Genomic DNA, 20,300 nt, shown 5'->3' on the forward strand with positions numbered 1-20,300 from the left:
ACAGAGCCTCAGTTGAGAGGCTCAACTGTCCTGGCTGGAACAGAGCCTCCCAGGGCCCACTCAATGAGCTCCTCCAAGCTGCCCACTCTGTACTAAGACACAGGACAATGTGGACCTACCCCTATGTGTTCCTAAAGGTGGGAGGGGGAGCAGAAAGGGGGTGTCACCTGAGATCTAGCGGAGGGGACTGGAGAGGGGCTGAGGATGGGGTGTGGAGGGTTTGTGCAAGGACGCCTCAGGAATAAATTTATCTTACCTCTCACAAGGGGAAAAGGAGTCTTTGTGGCCCTTCTGATCCATTGGATTTTTCTGCCCCCACTGGGGGTCACAGCCCACCCACTAAATCCCACTTCAGTCTTCTTCTTCCTCCTCCTCCTCTAGGCCTTCTCCTGGCCTCCTCAGGCCTGCACTCTAGAACCCCACAGGCACTGTCACAATGGGTCACAGTGGGCAGCCACCCTGTAAGAGCTGCCCAGGGCCTTTTATGTCCAAGGGCCACCTTCCCAAAGGCACCTCCAATATACCTGACCTCCTTCCAGTCCTTACACGTCTTTATAGCTCCTATCACCCTCTGATATGTTTTTTAATCTTATTTTTCTGTTTATTGTCTGTCTCCCTCCACTAAAATATTAGCTTTCTGAGGGCAGGAATCTTTTTGTTCACTGCTTTATCACCAGCATCTAGTATCTGGTAAAAAATGGGCTTTTGATAAATATAGGTTAAGTCCGTGCATGAATGAATGAACAAATAAATAAACAAAGAGTCCTGGGCTAGGAGAGCAAATCCCAGACCTTTCTGAGCCTCAGCTATCCATCTGAAAGATGAGAGATGATCCCAAAAGTCCTGTCTGATGGTCTTATGAATATCTCTTCTCAAGGGGTCTCTTTTAAGTAGAGAAGGTTCCAAAAAAGGGTCTCAATGATCTTACTGAAAGGAGATCCTTTACCCCAAAAGTTAATTAAAATTCCTTCTCTGCCAGGTAAACTCCTACACCTACATTAAGGCCCAGCTCTAATGCCTCCTCCTCTGTGACGCATCAGCAGAACTTCCTAGGCAAAACGAAACACATTTTGGTCAAAACTGAACTCTTGTTTGTTCTCCCAAATCTGTTCTCCAGATTTGCCACCTCAATAAATAATACCCCTCTACCAAGTTTCTCACGTCAGAAACAGTCATCCTTGACACATCCTCCCCCAGCCACCATCTTCTACCTCATCAGTAAGCCCTTATCAGTTCTACCTCCTGAACATCTCTTAATCCACTTCCTTCTACACCCAGTGCCCTCCAGTCCAGGCCACTACCATCTGTACCCAGGTCTCATGTACCTTCTACTCCTGTCTGTTCCTAACGCTTCTCTCTCTCTCTGTTACCCCATTTTATTCTATATTTCATGTGTCTTCACTCTCTTTTTTGCCATCTCTTTCACTCTCTCTGTTAGATTCTGAGTAATTTCTTTAGATCTTCATTTCACTAATTCTCTTTAAGTGTGTCTCATCTGCTACTTACCCTGTCTACTGAGTTTTTAATTTCAATGATTTTATTTTTCATCTCCAGAAATTCCACTTGGTTCTTTTTCAAATCTGCTTGGTCTTTTTTGGCAGTATTTTGTTCCCTGCTTATTGTTGCAAGTCCATCTTTGACTTCTTTACACATTTTAAACAAAATTAGTTATAAGCAATATCTCATCACTCTAGGATTTTAGACTCTTAAGTCTGCTATTTTTTGCTTCTGGTATCTATTGCTCACAGTGACTTGTTTCCCTGTGTGTTTTGTAATTTTACCATGAGCTTCTATTTGACTGATCCCGAAGGGATCCTGAGATGAGAATCGATTCCTCCAGAGAGGATTTTCATTTACTTCAGCCAGGTTCCCTGGGGTGGTACCACCCCAAGACCATTTATGCTACTTTTTTTAGTTTAGCATTTCCAGGACCACAGAGGTAGTGTATATTCAAATCTGAAACTTGTGTGAGGGCAGACCAGTATATATAACTTTCTAGGGAGCCTCTTTGTCCCTACCAGAACTGTTGTCTCCCTTTGTGGTGGGTGGGTATTTTTTTCTAGTCAATGCCCCTATTTGCTGAGGACACCCTTTGAAGGTGGTAGATTCATGTGGTGTTGGTAGGGAGGCTAAGTTCCAACTCTTCACACTGTCATTGGATAGCCCCAACTCCTTATTTCCCCTTCCTTAAGTGCCATTAAAACTCAAGGTTCTAGGTTTCTGGAATTTGTAAATAAGCCCAGGTTGCTCTGGCTCCATCTTATTTACCAGCCTGATTTCAGCTCTTTCTTAATTCTTGGCTTGATGGGATTTGTTACTTCTATGGGTGCTCAGGAATGTACTTTAAAGGATGTATGTTGTAACTCATCCAGCCTAGAGGTAATTTTTTTTAAGGAAAATGTAGGATGCATTATTCCCTTTTCTCTGTCCCTCTCATTATAGCCAGTTACCTTTTTAAAACCCAAATCTGACCACGTCACTTCTGGACTTGAAATCCTTCACTGTATTCCCATTACTCTTAAGATAAAGATCAAGTTCCTTTCCAAGGCCAAAAAGGCCCCACTGGAAGCAGTCGCTGTCCTCTTCATGAGGCAGGGACAGTCTTCCTTTGCACCCAGGGCTTAGCTTAGCGACTGGTGTTCAGTCCATTCATCTCTGTTGGATGAATTGATGAAAAGGCAGTGAGTATCTACTGCCCTGGGCACTTAACTGGTGTTTTCTCCTGAGCCCTCACAAAGCCTTGTGAAGTGGGGTTATTATCTCCACTGCAGATGAGGAGACTGAGGCACAGAAGAGAGATGACTTGGCCAAGGTCACATGCCTAAGTGTGGGTTCTAACCCAAGTTTCTGCCTGAGCCAGTGCCCACCAGCTCAGCCTGGGAAGTCAAGTCCATTGCCCTGGCTTCTGTCCATCTCTAAACAATTCCAGAGTCAAGAGCCTACCTCCTATCTCTGTGCACACCCACTACCACCCCCACCTCCACCCCCCATCAAGAAAGAGGTTCTGTCTCCTCGGTCTACCTGGAGAGAAAGATGCACAGACAGACGGACAGACAGCACAGAGGTGCTTATGCCCTCCCCTGGCAGCCCCAGTACCTCATCCCGTTAACTGTTGTGAGGTGGGTCTACGGTGATCTCTCCAGACAGTGAGCTGCTTTGGGGCAGCCCTGCCTGGAGCTGATTCCCTCCCTTCTTCTCTCCCACAAATATCCACTAATCTCTGACTCTGGGCCAGGCCTGGAACTGGACTCTAGGGAAAAGAAACTGGACCCAGACCTGGGCCTGCCCCTGAGGGCTACAGGAGGCAGAGGCAGTGACAGCCAGAGGCATCAGGGCTGTGATCATGGGAATCACTGGGGGCTGAGGAGGCTCCCAAGTGAGGGTGGGACCATCAAGGAAGCTTTCTGGACAAGATGGCCCTGAATTAGGACAAGATGCAGAAAAAATTCCCAGAAGGGGAAAAGAGTGTGAGAAAAGGGCTGGAGGCATGATACCATAGTGAGGAGGGGCACAAGCCTTCATGGGGCAGGTGGGGCAGGCCTGTAAGGCGGGGGGGGGGGGGGGGGGGGGGCGCCCCAGCTGACTGGGGAGTTCCGGCAGGCTGGAGACACTGGCCTCATTTGACTTAATAGCATTAACAAACACCCATCACCATGAGGAGAATATCACTTAAAGTTATCTAAATTGATGACTTCATTACTTCACTCAATCCTCCCATCAGCCCCAAGAGCCAGATGTTCTTATCTGCATTTGACAGATAAGGAAGTGAAGACAGTGGAAACAGGAAGCTGATTTCCTTCTCCCAGAAACCTGGGAGAGGACAGAAATACTTTCTGCAAAAGCAACCTGCCAAACCTTTCCCCTCCCTGGGGCTGTGACTGAGGTCCCCACTTCTCTGCAGGCTGTTCTCCTGTCATTAAGGCCTTTCTGCTCCAAGCCACCCTGATGGGGCCCAGGCCAAAATATTCCTGGGCTCCCAAGTGGTGATGGTGGCCTCTTCTCTGTGCCAGGTGGAAACTCTGGCATGGGTGTGGGGCAGGGATGCTAAGTTAGGTGGAGTGTGGAGCATGGCTTGCGACAACTAACACCAGGAACTGCAGCGAAGTGGGGGAGGGGGCTTGAAGCCAAAGTGAGAAGAGAGCTGAAGGGTGGGACGGCATGTCAGGCCTGGAGCCACCCCACTCTCCCCTTCCCTCCCACCTCCCCACTATAGTCTGCCTGGAAACTGCTATCTTAATGCCTGATGGGCAGAGCTAGGGGACCCTCATCTCCACTGAAGACAGAAAACTCTCCTACCCTGACCCCCATAGGGTAAGGTGGGGTAGGGCAGTGCAAGCAGGGTAAGGCAGTCACTCAGAGCGCAGACTGGAGTCAGAGCTGGCTTTTACCTCCTGCTCCAGCACTCAGGGCGAACTTTTGGCTCAGGGGGTGAGGCAACATGTCCATGGGGACCTGTTGCTTCCACAGTGACCTTTCTGTGGTTCTGCTTCCAGAGTCACCCTTAGCTGTGCATAAAACAAATACCATGTGGCAGGGAGTGATGTGGTGAGGCCTAGGTAGCATGGAGTTTTGAAAGCAGACAACCCTGGACTCAAGCTGCGGTTCTTTAACCTCTCAGAGCCTCAGTATCCTCATCAATGAAATGGGAATGACAGTACCTACCTCCCAGGGTTGCTGGGAAGAATGACTGAGACAGTGTAAAGCACAGTAAGAAGTACTCAGGAAACATTAGCAACTTTTTCCCCTAGGATTATGTATTTCCATCATTTCTTTTACCAAGCAGCGCCACTTTTATAATGAAACTAAGTAACTTTAAAAGATTGAGTGCACATATCCTATAAAATCCCAGCCATTCCACTCCTACCTGGCAACCGGGAAGAACATTCATATATGTGCAAAGGATAATCATTCGAGAATATTCATTGTTTGAATAGCAAGACACTGGGAACCACCTCAATGTTCATCAAGAAGCCTCGATAAATAAATAAATGATGGTCTCTACATCGGGTGGCATATCATACTTCAAGGCAAGTGGAGCCCAGGGCTTCAAGGATCAAGAGAGCTAAGTCTCAGATACCTGAAGCTGAGTGAGAAAAAGCAAGTTGCAGAATGATTTATGCTGTATGACTCCATTTACAGGAAAACTTTAAAGAACCACATTTTTTTAGGCTTACACATACTCAGCAAAAGAATAAAAACAGACAGAAATGATAAAACCAAAATTCAGGATGGTGACTATCTCTGTAGAGGGAATGGGGTGGGGGGGGAGCTGTCCACAGGGGCTTTGACAGTCTTTGCCATGGTTTATTTCTTAAAAAGAATATGAAACAAATGGGGTACAATGTTAACATCTGAAAAAGCTTGGAGGCTGGCAAGGGCATGGAGTTCATTTTATTATTTGCTCTATTTTTCTGAAGGATGAAAATATTTCATAATTTTTGAAGTGTTGAAAATTTAAATGTTGGTTTGCTCACCACTGAGCCTCACACATGGGGCCGGGCCGAGAGCAGGCCTGGGAGTGTTTGTTGAGTGACTGAATGAGTGTCTATGGTGAATGTGGAACTGCTTTGCCCCTGCTCTGCTTAGGCCCCACCAGAATGGCACTGACCAGGGCCAGGGACAGGTGGACCTGGAGGGCATGCAGGTGGGCAGGTATGGTTTAGTATGAGGATGACCTGTCAGTGCTAGAAGGGCAAGCTCATTGCTCTGGAGGCCCAAGGAGGGGCCAGAGGAGCCCAGGGTTGTAGAGGGGACTCTAACAGGGATGTGAGTGTGCAAGGAAGCAACACGAATGAGGGTTCTAGCCTGGGAGTTTAGGATTCTTTGATAGGTGCCCTGCTCAATGCCTGCCTTCTCTCCTGGAAACCATTTTTCTGGGTCCAATGGGGCGGTGCTGGGCACAGGGGATTTAACCAGCTTCCACATTTGCAAAGACCAGCCCAGAGAAGGAAGGGAGCAGCCAGCCATCCTCCCTGTACTTGCCAAAGGAGGGACCAGAAGTCTTGGGAGGATAAAGGACTTGGTCAAAGTCATACAAAATATTGCCTGACTCACCAAGCAACCCTCCCCCAGACCAGGGTGTTGCCCAGCCACTCAACTTCCAAGCCCTCAGCCTGGGACACACACAGGCCCTGTGGAGGCCTCCAGCTGTCAGCTGGCACCAGCCTAGTCACCTCCCTGCTCATGTGTTAGCCTTGAGGCCCTAGGCAAATATTTTCCCTGGTGGTGAGGCTCCAGGCAGAACAGCACCCCTCCCAGCTCACCCCAGGTTGGATCTCCACCCAGTAACTTCCTAGTAGACGGTGCTCCCAGCAGCAGAGTTCCCAGCCCCTACCCATTGGGGCCCAGGAATGGCAAAGAGTTGCTCCAGGTCTCCCAGCAGTTAGCAGCTGTCACTGCTACAGGGGCGGTGTAGGGGTCCTATACGTTCCTCAACAGGGTGGGGTGGGGATGAAAATAAGTGCCACGTAGAAAGTGACAATACCCACCTTTACTACCCCTGTTCCTGTTGGGCCCCGTGGGCCGGGCCGGTTCCTATCTCAGCCTTTTAACTTCTCCAAATATCCCTGAAGATGAAATACTGTCTGGCATCAGACAATGCTGGGTTCAAATCCCAGGCCCACTTCTCACCTCCTGAGAGACCTAAGACAAGTCATTTAAGAGCTAGCGCTCAGTTTCCTCACCTGTAATGGAAGTGATAATAGGAGCCCACCCACAGGTGTAAACGCCACGAGCGGAGGAAGGCGGCTCTGACGTGGCTGTGGCCACAGCTTCCTAACAAAGTTGGGCCCCAGAGGGGAGTGACGGACCCCAGCGGGGAACGACCGACCCAGGGTCCCCAGGGCCTCCACAGTCCCGGTGCAGCCCCTCCCCGCTCCCCGGGCGCGGCAGCCAGCGGCCGGGTGGGGTGGGGGTCGCAGTGCCGCCCGGCAGGGGCTGGCAGCCGCAGTGCGGGCCGCCGGGGAGGCCCGGCCCCGCCCCCCGCCCCGGGCCCAGCCCGGCCCCCCCGGGGGCCGCCCCGCCGCGCACTTACCCCGCGGGCACGGCGCCCGCGGCGCCGGCCGTGGTCATCGCCGAGGGGGGCGGGCGGCTGCCCCCGCGGACGCCAGCCGCGGCCCAGGTGCTGCCGCCGGAACCCCGAGCCGGCGCTGTGCGGCCGAGCCGCGGACGCGGCGGCCGGGGAGGGGCGCGCCGGGGGCGGGGAAGGCGGCGGGGCCGGGCCCGGCCTCGGTCTGCCCACCTGCGCAGTGGGGCCAGGCCGCCGCCCGCCCGCCCGCCCGCCCGCGGCCGACCGCAGACGCGGGTCCCGCGGCGGGTGGGGGCTGCCTGAGGCCGGCCCGCCGGCGGAAGGCGCCCCGCCCCACCCCCGCTCTGACAGGTGAGAGCCCGGGGCGCCCAGGGTCTGCCCGGCCCATGCCCAGTAGCCCTCGGCGCTCAGCCCCCGGGAGCGCGGCTCGCTTCTTCCTCACGGAGCCCCACCAATCTGGGTCCAGAAAGTTCTTCTAGACCTGAAGTCCTCCTCCCTGCCATTGTCCCCTCCCCACAGCGCCCGCCCCTCAGCGCCCCCGACCTGAGCCCTTCTTCATCCGACTGCATTGGTGGAGGGCATTCATGCAGAGAAAGACTTGGCCTTCAGAGTCAGGCTTGGATTTTAATCCCACCCACTTGTCCACAGCTTGACTGTGTTTGCAGGAGACTAGAAGGCAGGAAATAACGCGGTTTAGCACTTGCTGCTAGCCAGCAGTTCACACTTGCCTGCTCAAATAATCCCCATAACTGTCATTTTACAGATGGGGAAACTGAGGCACAGGGTTCCTGCGACTTGCTCAAGGCCACTCACCTAAAAAATGGCAAGTCGTGATTGGAACTCAACCCTCCTGACTCCAAAGTGCACACTCTTGCCCTCTTGGTCCCCTCTCCCCCGAATCCCCAGGGCCTATGTGGGGTCACCCATAACACTCCTCAGATGCCTACTGTGTGCCCAGCCCTAAGGTATATGTCTAGGACCAGGGTTCAAGCTGACCTGGTCTCCTGGCAGAAGAGCCGCTGGCCCATGAAGAGTTAACCAGCTACCACATCCAGGCCCCAGATGCTCTTAATCATGACTCATCAGAGCACGTGGCTGCCATTAGAGCTGTCCCTTCACAAAGGCAGGGGACAGAAGGAGGAGGGACTCCAGCGCCCCTGGATCAGCCCTGAGCTCCAGGATGTCAGAAAAGGAAACAGGAGGAGCCTATAGAAGCAGCCATGATAGAAAGACAGCTTGGACTCGGTCCTGGGAGCGCCAGGCAGATTGGGCCTGGTGGCAGAGGGGAGAGGTTTAGGGAATTATTGTTTAAATTTAAACAGGTTACCTGGAAAGGTAGTGAGTTCTTATTCTGTCCATATGTGAGCAGAGGCCAGATGCTCACTAGCAAGTGTCATCCCACCTCTGGGAATCTGACATAGGCATGGAAAAGATAATTAACTGCAAGGAGCAGGCTATGATAACATCCACCATCATCTATGCAAGTCCAGATAAAGGAGAGTGCTATACAGGCTGGAGGAGTCTGGGGGCTTCCTGGAGAAGGTGGACACAGAGTTGAGCCTTGAAGTTTGTATTATTTATACACAATGAAGTTGTAGGTAGGATGTACCAGATGGGTATATGGATGAAAAAGCATGGAAGTGGGCAAAGGTACACTGATGACAGCTGAAGTTTGTGAAGCTGGTGAGAAGGCCAGCACTGTGTGTAAAGAAGAGCCTGGGTGAGGAGGCTGGTGGAGGGGGAGTGAGGGGGTGTCTTGTCACATGCCATGCACTTTCAGGTCTCTAGGCATTTGTACATGCTATTCCCTCTGCCTGGAACACACCTTCTTCCTTGTCACGTGTTATTCATTCATTTAACCACGGGATGATCCAAAAGCTTACAATTGAAAGACTTCTTTTTTTAAAAGAAATACAAATAAGAAAAAAATACCAAATTGTACACTCTAAATATATGCAGTTTATTGTCTGTTAAAAAAAAAAAATACAAATTTATCAATATAAAATTGTCAGGGTCCTCCCAGAGCTTGGGAGGGGCCAGGTGAATGAGTTCTGAAGCTTTATGCTACATTAGCTTCAAGGTACATCTTTACTGTATTTGACCAACACTCATTAAAAAACCTGCCATGTGCGAAAACTTCTACCCACCCTGCAGCTTTCAGTTCAGATGCCTCCTCTTCCAGAAAGCCCTTCCTCCCTAGATGGGTCAAGAGCTTCCTGGGCACACACTGCTCTAACCCACTTTGACCTCCCCTATCAGCCTGGGCTAACACCGTCTGTGTGCGGTGGGGGTGGAGTGAGGTTCATATGTGACTGTCTCTGCCATCAGACTGGGAGCTTCTGGAGGGTAGGGCCTGGTTGGACATCTCTGTGTCAGTGCCTGACTAATCACCAAAAACTTTAACACTGGGCCTAGCACTTTACTATTTTATTCTGAGGTAATGATTATAATAATAACTGATACTCATTGAAGGCTTATTATGTGACACACATGTTAAGTATAAGACATGGATTATCTTATTTAATGCACACTATGAACCACCTCTCTGAGCTTCAGTTTCCTCATCAGTAAAATGGAAGTATTTCCTGCTTCAAAGGGTCATTGTGAGGATTAAGAATTCATATGTGTAAAAGGCCCAGAATAGTGCCTGGCATGTACTTAGAGTGCTATGTAAGTGCTCTGTTGATAGTGGTGGTGGTGTCAAGATAGATGCTATTATTGTCCCCCTTCTACAGACGGAAACTGAGGCTCAGCTTTGCCTTCAGAGCTGGAACTCTGCCCATGCCACAACAGTGGCAGTGATGCTGGGGCCACTCACCTGGTGAGTCAGAGCATCAGAGTGGCCCACCCCTCAAGGAGGGTTCCACCTGGGCAGTTCCCAGCCCCCAAGAGCTCCTGCCCAGCCCCAACCCTGGGGAGCCTGTGAGTCACCATTATTTCTGCTTCCCAACCCACGTGACCCTGCTCAGGTCACCTGCTCATTCCCGGGGGACCAGAAGAGCATCCTGAGTCCTGGGATCCTTCCTCCCCCACCAGGGGACCTTTTTTCTGGTGCTTTATGCCTGGGAGATGCTAGGCAGGTTTTCCTCTCTCATTTTCTCCCCAGCCTGCAAGAACAAACCTCTGGACTCACTGCACTTCTCGGTGGCCCTGAGAAGTCGCATATAGACTGTTTTCACTGACAATATCTCTCAGAATTTTCCATCTGTAAACCTGGGATAATCGTGCCAACCTCTTAGGGATGCTGGCAGGCTTACCGAGCATTATTCGGGTGACCGCTTGTCCCCTTCCCTATTCTCAGCCACCTTCTCAGTGCCCTTCTCCAGGCCCCTCCCTTGTATAAAGTACCCCCCCATCCCCACCCCCACTGTCTCTAAAGCCCATAACTACCCCCCTCAGATCCTAGAGCCCTCCCAACCCAGCTGAGCTGGTGACTGTAAAGCAGGTTTTCTTAAAGTGAATGAGCCCCACCCAGCAGGTTACAGGCTTGGGTGTGTTAATAATTCACAAGTAAACAGGCTCATCCACTGAGGGCCCTGGAAGAGGGCTGAACCAGTCACAGTTCTTCAATATTCCCTGGAGAGGGTCCCTTAGGGAGCACTAGGCCTGCTCCTTGGGCCACCTCCCTCCCTCCCCATGGACTCTGGCCCCTACAAGCTGTGTAACCTTGGACAAGTTGCCACCTCAATCTGGCCCTTAGTTTCTCTCTCCCCATCAAATATAAAAAGAAGAGAAGATTGGACCAGAGGGTCAAGGGCCCTCCCTGCTCTTTTGTTCTAAGTTCTGGGATCTGAGTTCTTTTATGAAAGTCTGGTCTCCAGGAACTGCCAAGGCTGGGACTAAAACAGGAGCCTCCTTGTCCCCTTCCCTACTCTCACCTTGGACCAGGGACTTCATCTCTGAAATGGGGATGTTGATGACGCCAACCTCACTGGGTTGTTGTAAGGATTAAATGAGATAATATACATAAAGCTCTTGGAATGGGGCCTTATTATTATTCTTTGAGCTTTAGTTTCCTCACCCATAAAGCAGGGATAACAAGATTGTCATGAGCATTAAATAAGCAAATGGACCCGAAAGAGGTTTGGAACCATGCAAGGCTGTCCAGAGAAGAGGGATTGATGTGCACCCAGACCTGGCCAGGACCACAAGGACAGAGCAGCATCCACTGGACACCTACTACATGCCCTCAGGGCAAATGTGGAATTATGGGCTGAAAGCCTTAGAAAGATGACCAGTAACACCAGGGCAGCAAACATGTCTTAAGAAATAATCACAGGGGCTTCTCAGGTGGCACAGTGGTTAAGAATCCACCTGCCAATGCAGGGGACACGGGTTTGATCCCTGCTCCAGGAAGATCCCACATGCTGTGGAGCAACTAAGCCCGTGCACCACAACTATTGAGCCCATGTGCTGCAACTACTGAAGCCCATGTGCCTAAAGCCTGTGCTCTGCAACAAGAGAAGCTACCGGAATGAGAAGCCCATGCACCACAACAAAGAGTAGCCCGCACTTGCTGCAACTAGAGGAAGCCCATGGATAGCAACAAAGACTGAACACAGCCAATAAATAAATAAATAAATTTATTAAAAAAAAAAAAAAGAAAGAATCACAGACACAAAGATTTATGGTGCATGGGTGTTCATCGTGGTGTTTCCTATAATAAAGATACAGCTGGAAATAACCTAAATGCCCATCAATAAAGAATTAGTTCAGTGATTTATAGTAAACTTGTAGGGTGAACTATTCTGCAGATATCAGATTTATAGAGAATTGATTTGCCTGGACCACTGCATTGTCTCCTAATTGGTTTCTCTGCTCTTACCCTTGTCCCCTTATCGTTTACTTGCCATGCAGCACCAGACCCACCTGATCAGATCATGTCATGCTTCTGTTCGCATCTCTGCACGGGCTCCCCATGGTGCTCAGTGCAAAAGTTAACGTCTTCACATGGCCACCAGGCCCTAGATGCCCCACACCCTCATCTCTCTCTCAGATATCATCTCCCTTTAATCTCTTATTCAGCCACACTGGCCTCCTTGCTCTTCTCCAAATATGTCAGGCACGGTCCCACCTCAGGTCCTTTGTACTTGCTGTAACGTATGCCTGGAATGCTCTTCCTGCAGATATTCACATGATTACTCCCTCACCTCCTCCAGGTCTTAGCTCAGATGTTACCTTCTCTGTGAGGCCTTCCCTGACCATTCTATTTAAAATGGAACCCTTGCCCTCATTCTCCCAATTCCTTTGCCCTGCATTATTTTTTCCATAGCACTTGTTATCTAACATCCTCGCATTGTCCTTATTCATTTAGCTTCTGTCTCTCCCTATTAAATTCTGTACTCCACAAGAGAAGGGCGTATTTTTTATTTTTCAGCCTTGTTCTCTAACATATTTTCAGTGCCCAGAACAGTGCCTGGCACAGAGTAGGTGCTCAATAAATGTTTATTGCATGAATGAGTTTTTGAAGAGGTGGAAACATGTGAAAAAAGCAGAATACAAAATTATACATCCAGTCCTGAAAAGAAAACCCCAGTGTCTATGCATTTGAGGAAGTATGAGGAGGTTTCCATTTCCTCATCTATTAGATTTGGAGACAATAAGGCCCCCAGTCAGAGTTGTGGTGCATTGAAGGTGACGATGCATGTCAAGGCAGGGCACAGCCGAGGGCAGATCTCTCTATTATTACAGATCACTAAGGCAGCGGAGTGGCAGGGCGCTGGGCCTAGTTCAGAGGGTGTTGCAGGGTAGAGAAGCTGGGGCTGGACAGGTCAGGGGCAAGAGAAGGAGGAGAAGGGTGATGATTTAAGTATGGTGCTGTGCGCCGATCCTGGGGAGCTGCCATGCCCTTTCGACTGGCCTGGCCTGCGCTCAGGGACAGTGCTTGGGTGCACCCTTCAGTGATTGAGGTATAAAGGAAGTACCCACACACCCATTTTCTTGGAAAGGTAGCAGAGTTACTTCAATCTAACACTTGGTTGCTCTATCTAGGGGATGCTGTTTCTTAGCTGGAGATGAATTTTTGCAGGGGGTGGATATTTGCTAGTGCTGACTCTGCAAGGGGGTAAGGGGAACAACTGAGGCTGTGGGAGGGAACACACAGGGACAAACTTCATCTGGTAAAAGGGGGTCAAAAGGAATAGACCTGGCCCAGGTCTACCTGGAGGGGTGCCTGATGTCCCATGCACTGTCATAAGTCCTAATATAATTGTCTGCATTGTAATATAACCAGCCAGTTAGTAGGCTGGGCAAAGGATTTTACCTGAAAGCAGTAGATTTCTGCACTGCTGTTCACCTGGGAAAGGGCTGATTTTGGGAAAGGAAAGGAAGGCCTGCTTGTCTTGGTTAAGGGAAAAATTTCCTCCTGTCTCTTGGGAGGGAAGATGCTGGAAGACATACATTGGGCCCTCTCAGAAGTGGAAGTTCTGCAGGAAGGCTCTTTCCAGGATGGTTGAGGGGCCTGGAGAGGAGCCATAGAATCATAAAACTCTGTTGCCCTTTCCTTGCTTCCTAAGCTGCCCTTAAAAGTTACAGCCTGGTCCTAGTCAAGTGGTGGGGAATTAGGGGAAGGGTCTGTCCTGTCCTTGGGATGGGGTGATAAAGTGGAGAGCTTATATCCTTTCCAGGCTTGGGAGGTGGTGGTGGTAGTCACAGAGAGAACGGGGTTGGCAAAGCCACAATCACAGGGGGTGGGGAGTGGCACAGGCCCCCAGAGGGGTTCACAATGGACTAGTTCCCAACTCCCAGGGTGTCAACAACAGCTGGAAGGCTGAAACAGATGGGCAGGGCTGCTCCAAGGAAAAATAATTGGGTACTTCATGAAACTATGGCTTTATCTTAAGGCCTGCTGTGTGGCTACATATATGCTACAATCCTCCCCACCTCCAACCACTCACCCCCACTTGTTTTTAGACAACTGTTTCTCCTTCTCTCTTCTCCAGCCCCATTGGCTGAATGGGAGGTGCATTCTCTTCCTTGACTCCACCTCTCTGGACACAGTGATTGGTTAAAGAAAAGCCAATCGGAATATTCCCTGAGCTTCTTCAAACTAGAGCTGGTGGAGAGGCCCCTTCGCCTCCTGGCCTGGGGAAACTTATAATAATCAGTAACACTCCTGGGTATAGCACAGACTATGTGTCAAGGACAGTTCTCTGAGCTTTACATAAACTAATTCATGCAATCCTCACAACAACCCTATGAGACAAGTCCTGCCATTACCCTCACTTTACGGATGAGGAAGCTGAGGCACAGAGACGTTAAACAACCTGTCCAAGGTTACAATGCTAGAAAGGCCTGGAGTCAGGATTCAAAATCAACCTGTGTGGCTCCAGAGTACTTTTCGCTTCTTTGTCTTACTGTCCCAGGATGTGAGCTTGGAAGCTGCTAGCAGCCATCATGTCTTGCATTCAGTAGAGAAGTAGCTGAGCATTAGGAGAGAATGGAGCTGACCACAGACAGAAACTGAGCTGAGAGGCAGAAATTTTCAGGGGAAAGACAAAGCAGCTCAGGCAACTAGAGCCACAGATTTGAAGATATTTCAGGAAATGTGGCATGCTGGCAGAACTGAAATTGCAACCTAAATAATCTATTTTCTCTTGACCTCAAGAAAGGACCAAAAATATCCCAAGTCAGAATCCCTTCATAACTGAAAAAGGGGAACAAATGTTACTTGGAGGTTTTCCATGGTATCCTCATCAGGGATTGAGGATCTGAGGGGCCACATTGTGCCTCCCACACCAGAGCCCTCTCCTACCCCATGCAGCTGCCCTCAGCAACAGGGGGTAAATCAGAATCCCAGGGTCAGTAGTTTCAACACTGTAGAAACTTGGAATTTTAAATCATGAGTCTGGTGATCACAGGTGCTTCAACTGGCAGGATCTGAGAATCACAGAGGTGAAAACTCAGCACTGGCCTTGAGTCCAGATCCAGTCCAAAGGAAGGGACCCCATAGCAGCCCAAATTCAAATCTTCCTACCTGGAGGCATGTTAGAGCTCCCTGAGGAGCAGGAGCCAAACCAAGAGCAGGAAATTTGTCAACAGCAACCTCAGTAGGCCCCAGGCCTCTTCATCAGGGCCCCTCCATTCTTGGGGCAGCCCCTCCCTTCCACAGCAGCTCTGCCACTGAATTACTCTCTCAAAAGCATTCTGCCTGGACTTCCTAGGTGGTGCAGTGGTTAAGAATCCACCTGCCAATGCAGGAGACACGGATACGATCCCTGGGCTGGGAGAATCCCACATGCTGCAGAGCAGCTAAGCCTGTGCACCACAACTACTGAGCCTCTGCTCTAGAGCCCTCCAGCCGCAACTATTGAGCCCATGTGCCACAATTACTGAAGCCTGCACGCCTAGAGCCCGTGCTCTGTGACAAGAGAGGAGGCAGCAATGAGGAGCCAGCGCACCACAATGAAGAGTAGCCCCCGCTCACTGCAACTAGAGAAAGCCCATGTGCAGCAACGAAGACCCAACACAGCCAATAAAATTAATTAATTAATTTTAAAAAAAAGCCTTCTACCTGCCTGCACTTCCCCCTCTGTTCCTGGCACTGTCTCCTACAGGAGCAGCCATGAGGGGGGCTACTGGTATGGCTGGGAAGGGACCCTGTTTGTAGGCCAAGTAGGTGGCCGTCCTCATCTTAAGATGCACGGGCATATTTCCCTCTCCTAACAGTCCCTGGGTACCCAGTCCTGGTGCCTGGAATCCCATCATTGGCTCCCAAACCTTTCTGAATCCCCTCTGTTCAATGCAAATACCTTAGAAAGAAGATTCCCTCGTACCAGTGAACTCATATTTACTAATCACTGTATATGCCCCGGTAGCCGTCTGTTAGGTCCTTTACCAATGTGGCTTCACCAGGTCTTCCCACCACTCAGTGAGTAGCTACTATTTTACAGCTGAGTAGAATAAGGCTCACATGGGTCAGGTAATTGAATCAGGGTCATAGAACCAGTAAGTAAGTGGCAGAGCAGGGGCTGAGCACCCTCCCAAGCCCTTCACCCTTTGACCAGGGTGTGGGAGACAAGGCAGCGTGGTGGGTGAGAGCTGAGGGTGAAGTCACAGGTCCTGAGCTGAGAGAATAGTCATGGTTTGTTGCCTCAGGTGTGAGACATTGTGAAGGCAACTGGGAGTCAAAATTCTCTGGGTATTTGTGTCCAGCAAGTTCCAGCTGACATAGAAAGGCACATGTGTTCAGGCCCTCACCTATACTCCAACACACAGGTTACCTACAGGACAGAGCACAACTGGACTCTTACAGGAGGGCGGGCAGGCAAGAAATCCATGTAGACCCAGCCACTAATCATCCCAGCCAAGAGATCTCACCCTCCTCAGAAATCATTCCCCCAGGTTCTCATCAAAACTGAAGCATTCTGTGCTGGGCTTCAGGGCCACGGGGGCAGATGAACACTGTCCCCTCTCCATAGGCAGTGGGGAGACAGAAGTGGCCATGATCCAGTGTTAAAATGGTCTGTCATCAGTAAATCCTTTCTCCATTGGGTAGCAGGCTCATCTTTAAATATGTAAACCCCCTCCATAATGCCCTCTAGCGGCTCCTCAACCCCCAGTGAAATTCAAATTCTACCCTCTTCTGGGCAGCCTGCCTCCTGGATCCACAATGACACACACAACTTTGAGCTCCTCAGACACATCTCAGGATTTGACAGGAGGTCTCCTCACTGCAGGGAATGCTCTGGGCATGATGGATTTTACTGTCCATCATATCACTCTATTTTAAGCCTTACACAGCATCTGTTTCTGGTGTTTTCTTGTTTATTTGCCTACTTGTTTAGTCTGTCTTTCCCACTAGAACGTGGTCTCCTGAGAGCAAGGGCTTGTATGTCTAAAGTATTACCACATTCACAGCACCTAGTATAAAGACTGGAACGTGGTACATGCTCAACAGTGTTTGTTGAAAGACTAAATCAGAGCCATAAGAGGGAAGCAAAAATGCTGGAGCCCTGAAAGCCCCTGAGCCTGACTCAAGGGTGGGGTCAGAAAGGTTCTCTAAAAGAGGTCACCTAAAGTAAGTCAGACAGAAAGACAAATAGCATATAATATCACTTATATGTGGAATCTAAAATATGATACAGATGACCTTATTTGTGAAACAGAAACAGGCTCACAGACATAGAAAACAAACTTATGGTTACCAAAGAGGAAAGGGGCCGGGGAAGGCATAAATTAGGAGTTTGGGATTAGCAGATACAAACCACTATATTTAAAATAAACAACAAGGTCCTATTGTATAGTACAGGGAACTGTATTCAATATCTTATAATAACCTATGATGGAAAAAAATCTGAAAAAGTATATACATATAACTGAATCACTTTGCTGTACACCAGAAACTAATATAACATTGTAAATCAACTATACTTCAATTAGAACAAACACACAAACAAAAAAAAAAAAAACCCAGACAAATCAAACCTATGGTATTAGAAGTCAGGATAGTATCAATAGTTACCTTTGGTGTTTGCGGCTGGGAGGGGTACAAGGAAGACTCTGGGGGCTGGTTAACAGTCTTGTGTCTTAAATTGGGTACTGGCGACATGGGTGCTGGTTACTTTATGAAGAGCCATTGAGCTGTACACTTACAATGTGTGCACTTTTCTGTATATCTGCTACCCTTGAATTATATGTTTATTTAAAAAGTAAAAGAAAAAAATTTTTAAATAAAAAAATTAACTTCACCTAAAGTTGAATCTCATGGGGTGAAAGTCAGGAGTGGAGGAAGGCATTCCAGGCAGAAGCAGCCCTGAGGAGCCCAGTACAGTTGTGAGAGTCCTACAAAGCCAGTTATTGTTGTTGGACCACAGTGAGGGTCAGGGAGTGATGGTAAGTGGGCCTGGGCAGGTCACAGCCTCTCCCCTGGAGAGCCTTGACCTTTCACCTCTAGGTGATACAAAGCCATGGACGAGTTTTAAAGCAGAAAAATGACATGGTCTGGTTTGTGCTTTAGAAAAGACCAGCCTAAAAGATGCGTGGAAAGGGGGAGACTGGAGGAAATGGAAAATTTAGGGGCTTCTGCAATAGTCCAAGGGGAATGAACAGCTTTGAGAGATATCAAAAAGATAAAATCAGCAGAACTTGGAGACCAGGGTGGAGGTGAGGGAGGGAGGTGAGAGGGATGACTCTCAGGTTCCAGACTTGGGCAACTGGGTGGATGACTATGCCATTCATTGAGATGGGGACACAGGAAGAGGAACAGCTTTTGGGGTGAAGATGTGAAGTTTGATTTGGGGCTTGCTGAGTTTGATGTGCCCATAGGACAGTCAGATGGAGATGTTGGGAGGGCAGTTAGATTGCCCTTCTCCAGGGAGTAGCAGGGTGAACTTTAAATATACAAAGGAAAGGAATTGGGATTCACAGCTCAGAAGAGAGGTCAGAGCTGTCCTCTCTCCTGTTTCTCATGAGAATATATCTGGAGACACCAACTCACCCAGGAGGTGGGGACAGCTAGGTGTGAGAGGTGACACACAGAAGGCAATGACACATCCCTGAAGGGTTGACCTTGGAGGAGCTGTGGTGTACACAGTTCCACCATGGACAGGCACTGGTACCCAGGATTTCCCTTCACACTGCTGCTCCCAGATGTGGGCAACCCCTGGTGGGGATAACGTGTCTGCTCTCACCTGTCCTGGCAGACGGGGGTGCCAACGTCTCTGCTCATGCAGCGCTGGGGAGGATCAGATGCGTGAGCATCACTTCTGAGGGGAAACGTAGCTGCCCAAACCTAGCTCCCAGCCCGCCCGAGGTGCAGCTCACCTGAGTTGCCCTCACAGGTGGCCCACAGGTTGCGGTACCGGAAGCGGAGCGCGGATGGAATCGGGGTGGTGGGGCCGTATCTCTTCAGCCCCAGGCCCAGCCCTGGTGGGAGCCATAACACGCGAGCCGCGGACGCGTGGGCTGGGGGGCGGTGAGAGGCGCTGGGCTGCCCCTCCCGAGGCCCTTCGGCCGTTACCCCGCGCCCAGCAGCCCGCACACTGCGGCCTCCAGCTGTGTCCTGTCAGCTGTCCCTCCCGCCGGCTGTTCCCCAGCCGCCCCTCAGTCCCATCCGCGCCTCCCGCCGAGTCCCCGCGCCCTCCTGGTACCTGCGGTCGCTTTTCCCGGAGGCCGCCCCCTTCCAGGCGGTCAGAAAGGCCATGGACGCAGGCCGGACTCAGATTGGGGCGCGGGCGGCCCCTCGTGGCAGCGGTGGCGGTAGCGGCAGCTCCGGAGGCCGCGCCTGGAAAGGGTGGGCGGGGCGGGACCCGTGGCTCCTCCCCGCCGCGGCCGGGCGCCTCCCTGCCTGGCCAGGACGTCGGTGTCCCGACAGCGGACCTGGGGTCCCAGGGCAAGGCCACTCCCGTCCAGAGCCGTCGAGACTCATCAGTATTCCCAAGGAAAAACTGAGGCCGGCCCAGGACGGCCAGGGATTTGTCCAAGGTGACACAGAGAGCCAGTGGCACCACCGGGACCTACCCTGGGCCCCTCCACTCCCAGTATAGAGCCCGTCCTCCGTACAGATGGGTGATGGTGTCACTAATGCCTTTCCCACCTAAGTGCAGAACCTGCCTTGCCAGGGCTGTACCTGAGTGGGGTTGGGGGCTTGGGACTGACCCCAAGTGCAGGGCATAGAGCAGGAGGGGCAAGTAAGGGGGCAGACAGATAGGAAGAAGCTGCTTGGGCCTGGGAGTGGAGCCTGCTGTCCAGGCAAGGCACTGGGACATGGCCCTGTTCACAGACTTCTGATTCCCAGCGCCTTGTGGGAGACAGGGAACAGAGGAGAGTGAGCCTATCTCCAGTACAAACTTTCTTCAGAACCCCATATATTGTCTTAGGTCATGTACATTTTTAATTTTTATTTTAAACTAACAAGTAGAAGAATCAGCTCTGGAGCAAGGTGAGCGCCTGGCAATGCAGTCCAGCAATGCAGTCCAGCAGGCTCTCTTGGGAGGCTCAGCTAAGGGCAAGGAGCAAGGGAGCACCTTGAGGAGATATTTGAGAAGGATCACTCTGAGGTCCATCATGTAGGATGGATTTAGGGGTCCCTGGAGACTTCTGTGAGGGAGTATGGGTGTTGAACACAGGTTAGGGGCTGGGTAGCAATGGGACTATTTCTGTCTCCTTTTGGGTTGGGTCTGTATCCTAAGTCTTGTGCAACACAAATCATGTGTCTAATAAATGGTGACTAATTGTAATATGCCAAACCCCAAGCCAGGTGTTTTACACACATTCTCATTTAATTTCATCTTATTAAATACCCCCATTTCACAGTTGATGAAACTGAGGTTCA

General features: G+C 50.4%; 1 protein-coding gene across 6 annotated transcripts in view; it reads right to left on the reverse strand.

Moving 5' to 3' along the window:
- The window catches only part of TTC39A (tetratricopeptide repeat domain 39A), a 58,596-nt gene extending 39,355 nt beyond the window's left edge, over positions 1-19,241 (reverse strand). Inside the window, exons 1-3 of one of the 6 annotated variants that reach the window (XM_057710554.1) lie at positions 7,034-7,169; positions 6,489-6,642; positions 998-1,049 (exon numbers count right to left, since the gene is read on the reverse strand). In XM_057710554.1, the coding sequence (XP_057566537.1) occupies positions 998-999 (2 nt within the window). In that variant the 5' untranslated portion in view covers positions 1,000-1,049; positions 6,489-6,642; positions 7,034-7,169. The other 5 variants (XM_057710555.1, XM_057710551.1, XM_057710556.1 and 2 more) reach the window with 5 other exon arrangements.
- Positions 19,242-20,300: the final 1,059 nt, after the last annotated feature.

Source organism: Hippopotamus amphibius, chromosome 1 (assembly GCF_030028045.1).
Source record: "Hippopotamus amphibius kiboko isolate mHipAmp2 chromosome 1, mHipAmp2.hap2, whole genome shotgun sequence".
NCBI classification, from domain to species: domain Eukaryota; kingdom Metazoa; phylum Chordata; class Mammalia; order Artiodactyla; family Hippopotamidae; genus Hippopotamus; species Hippopotamus amphibius.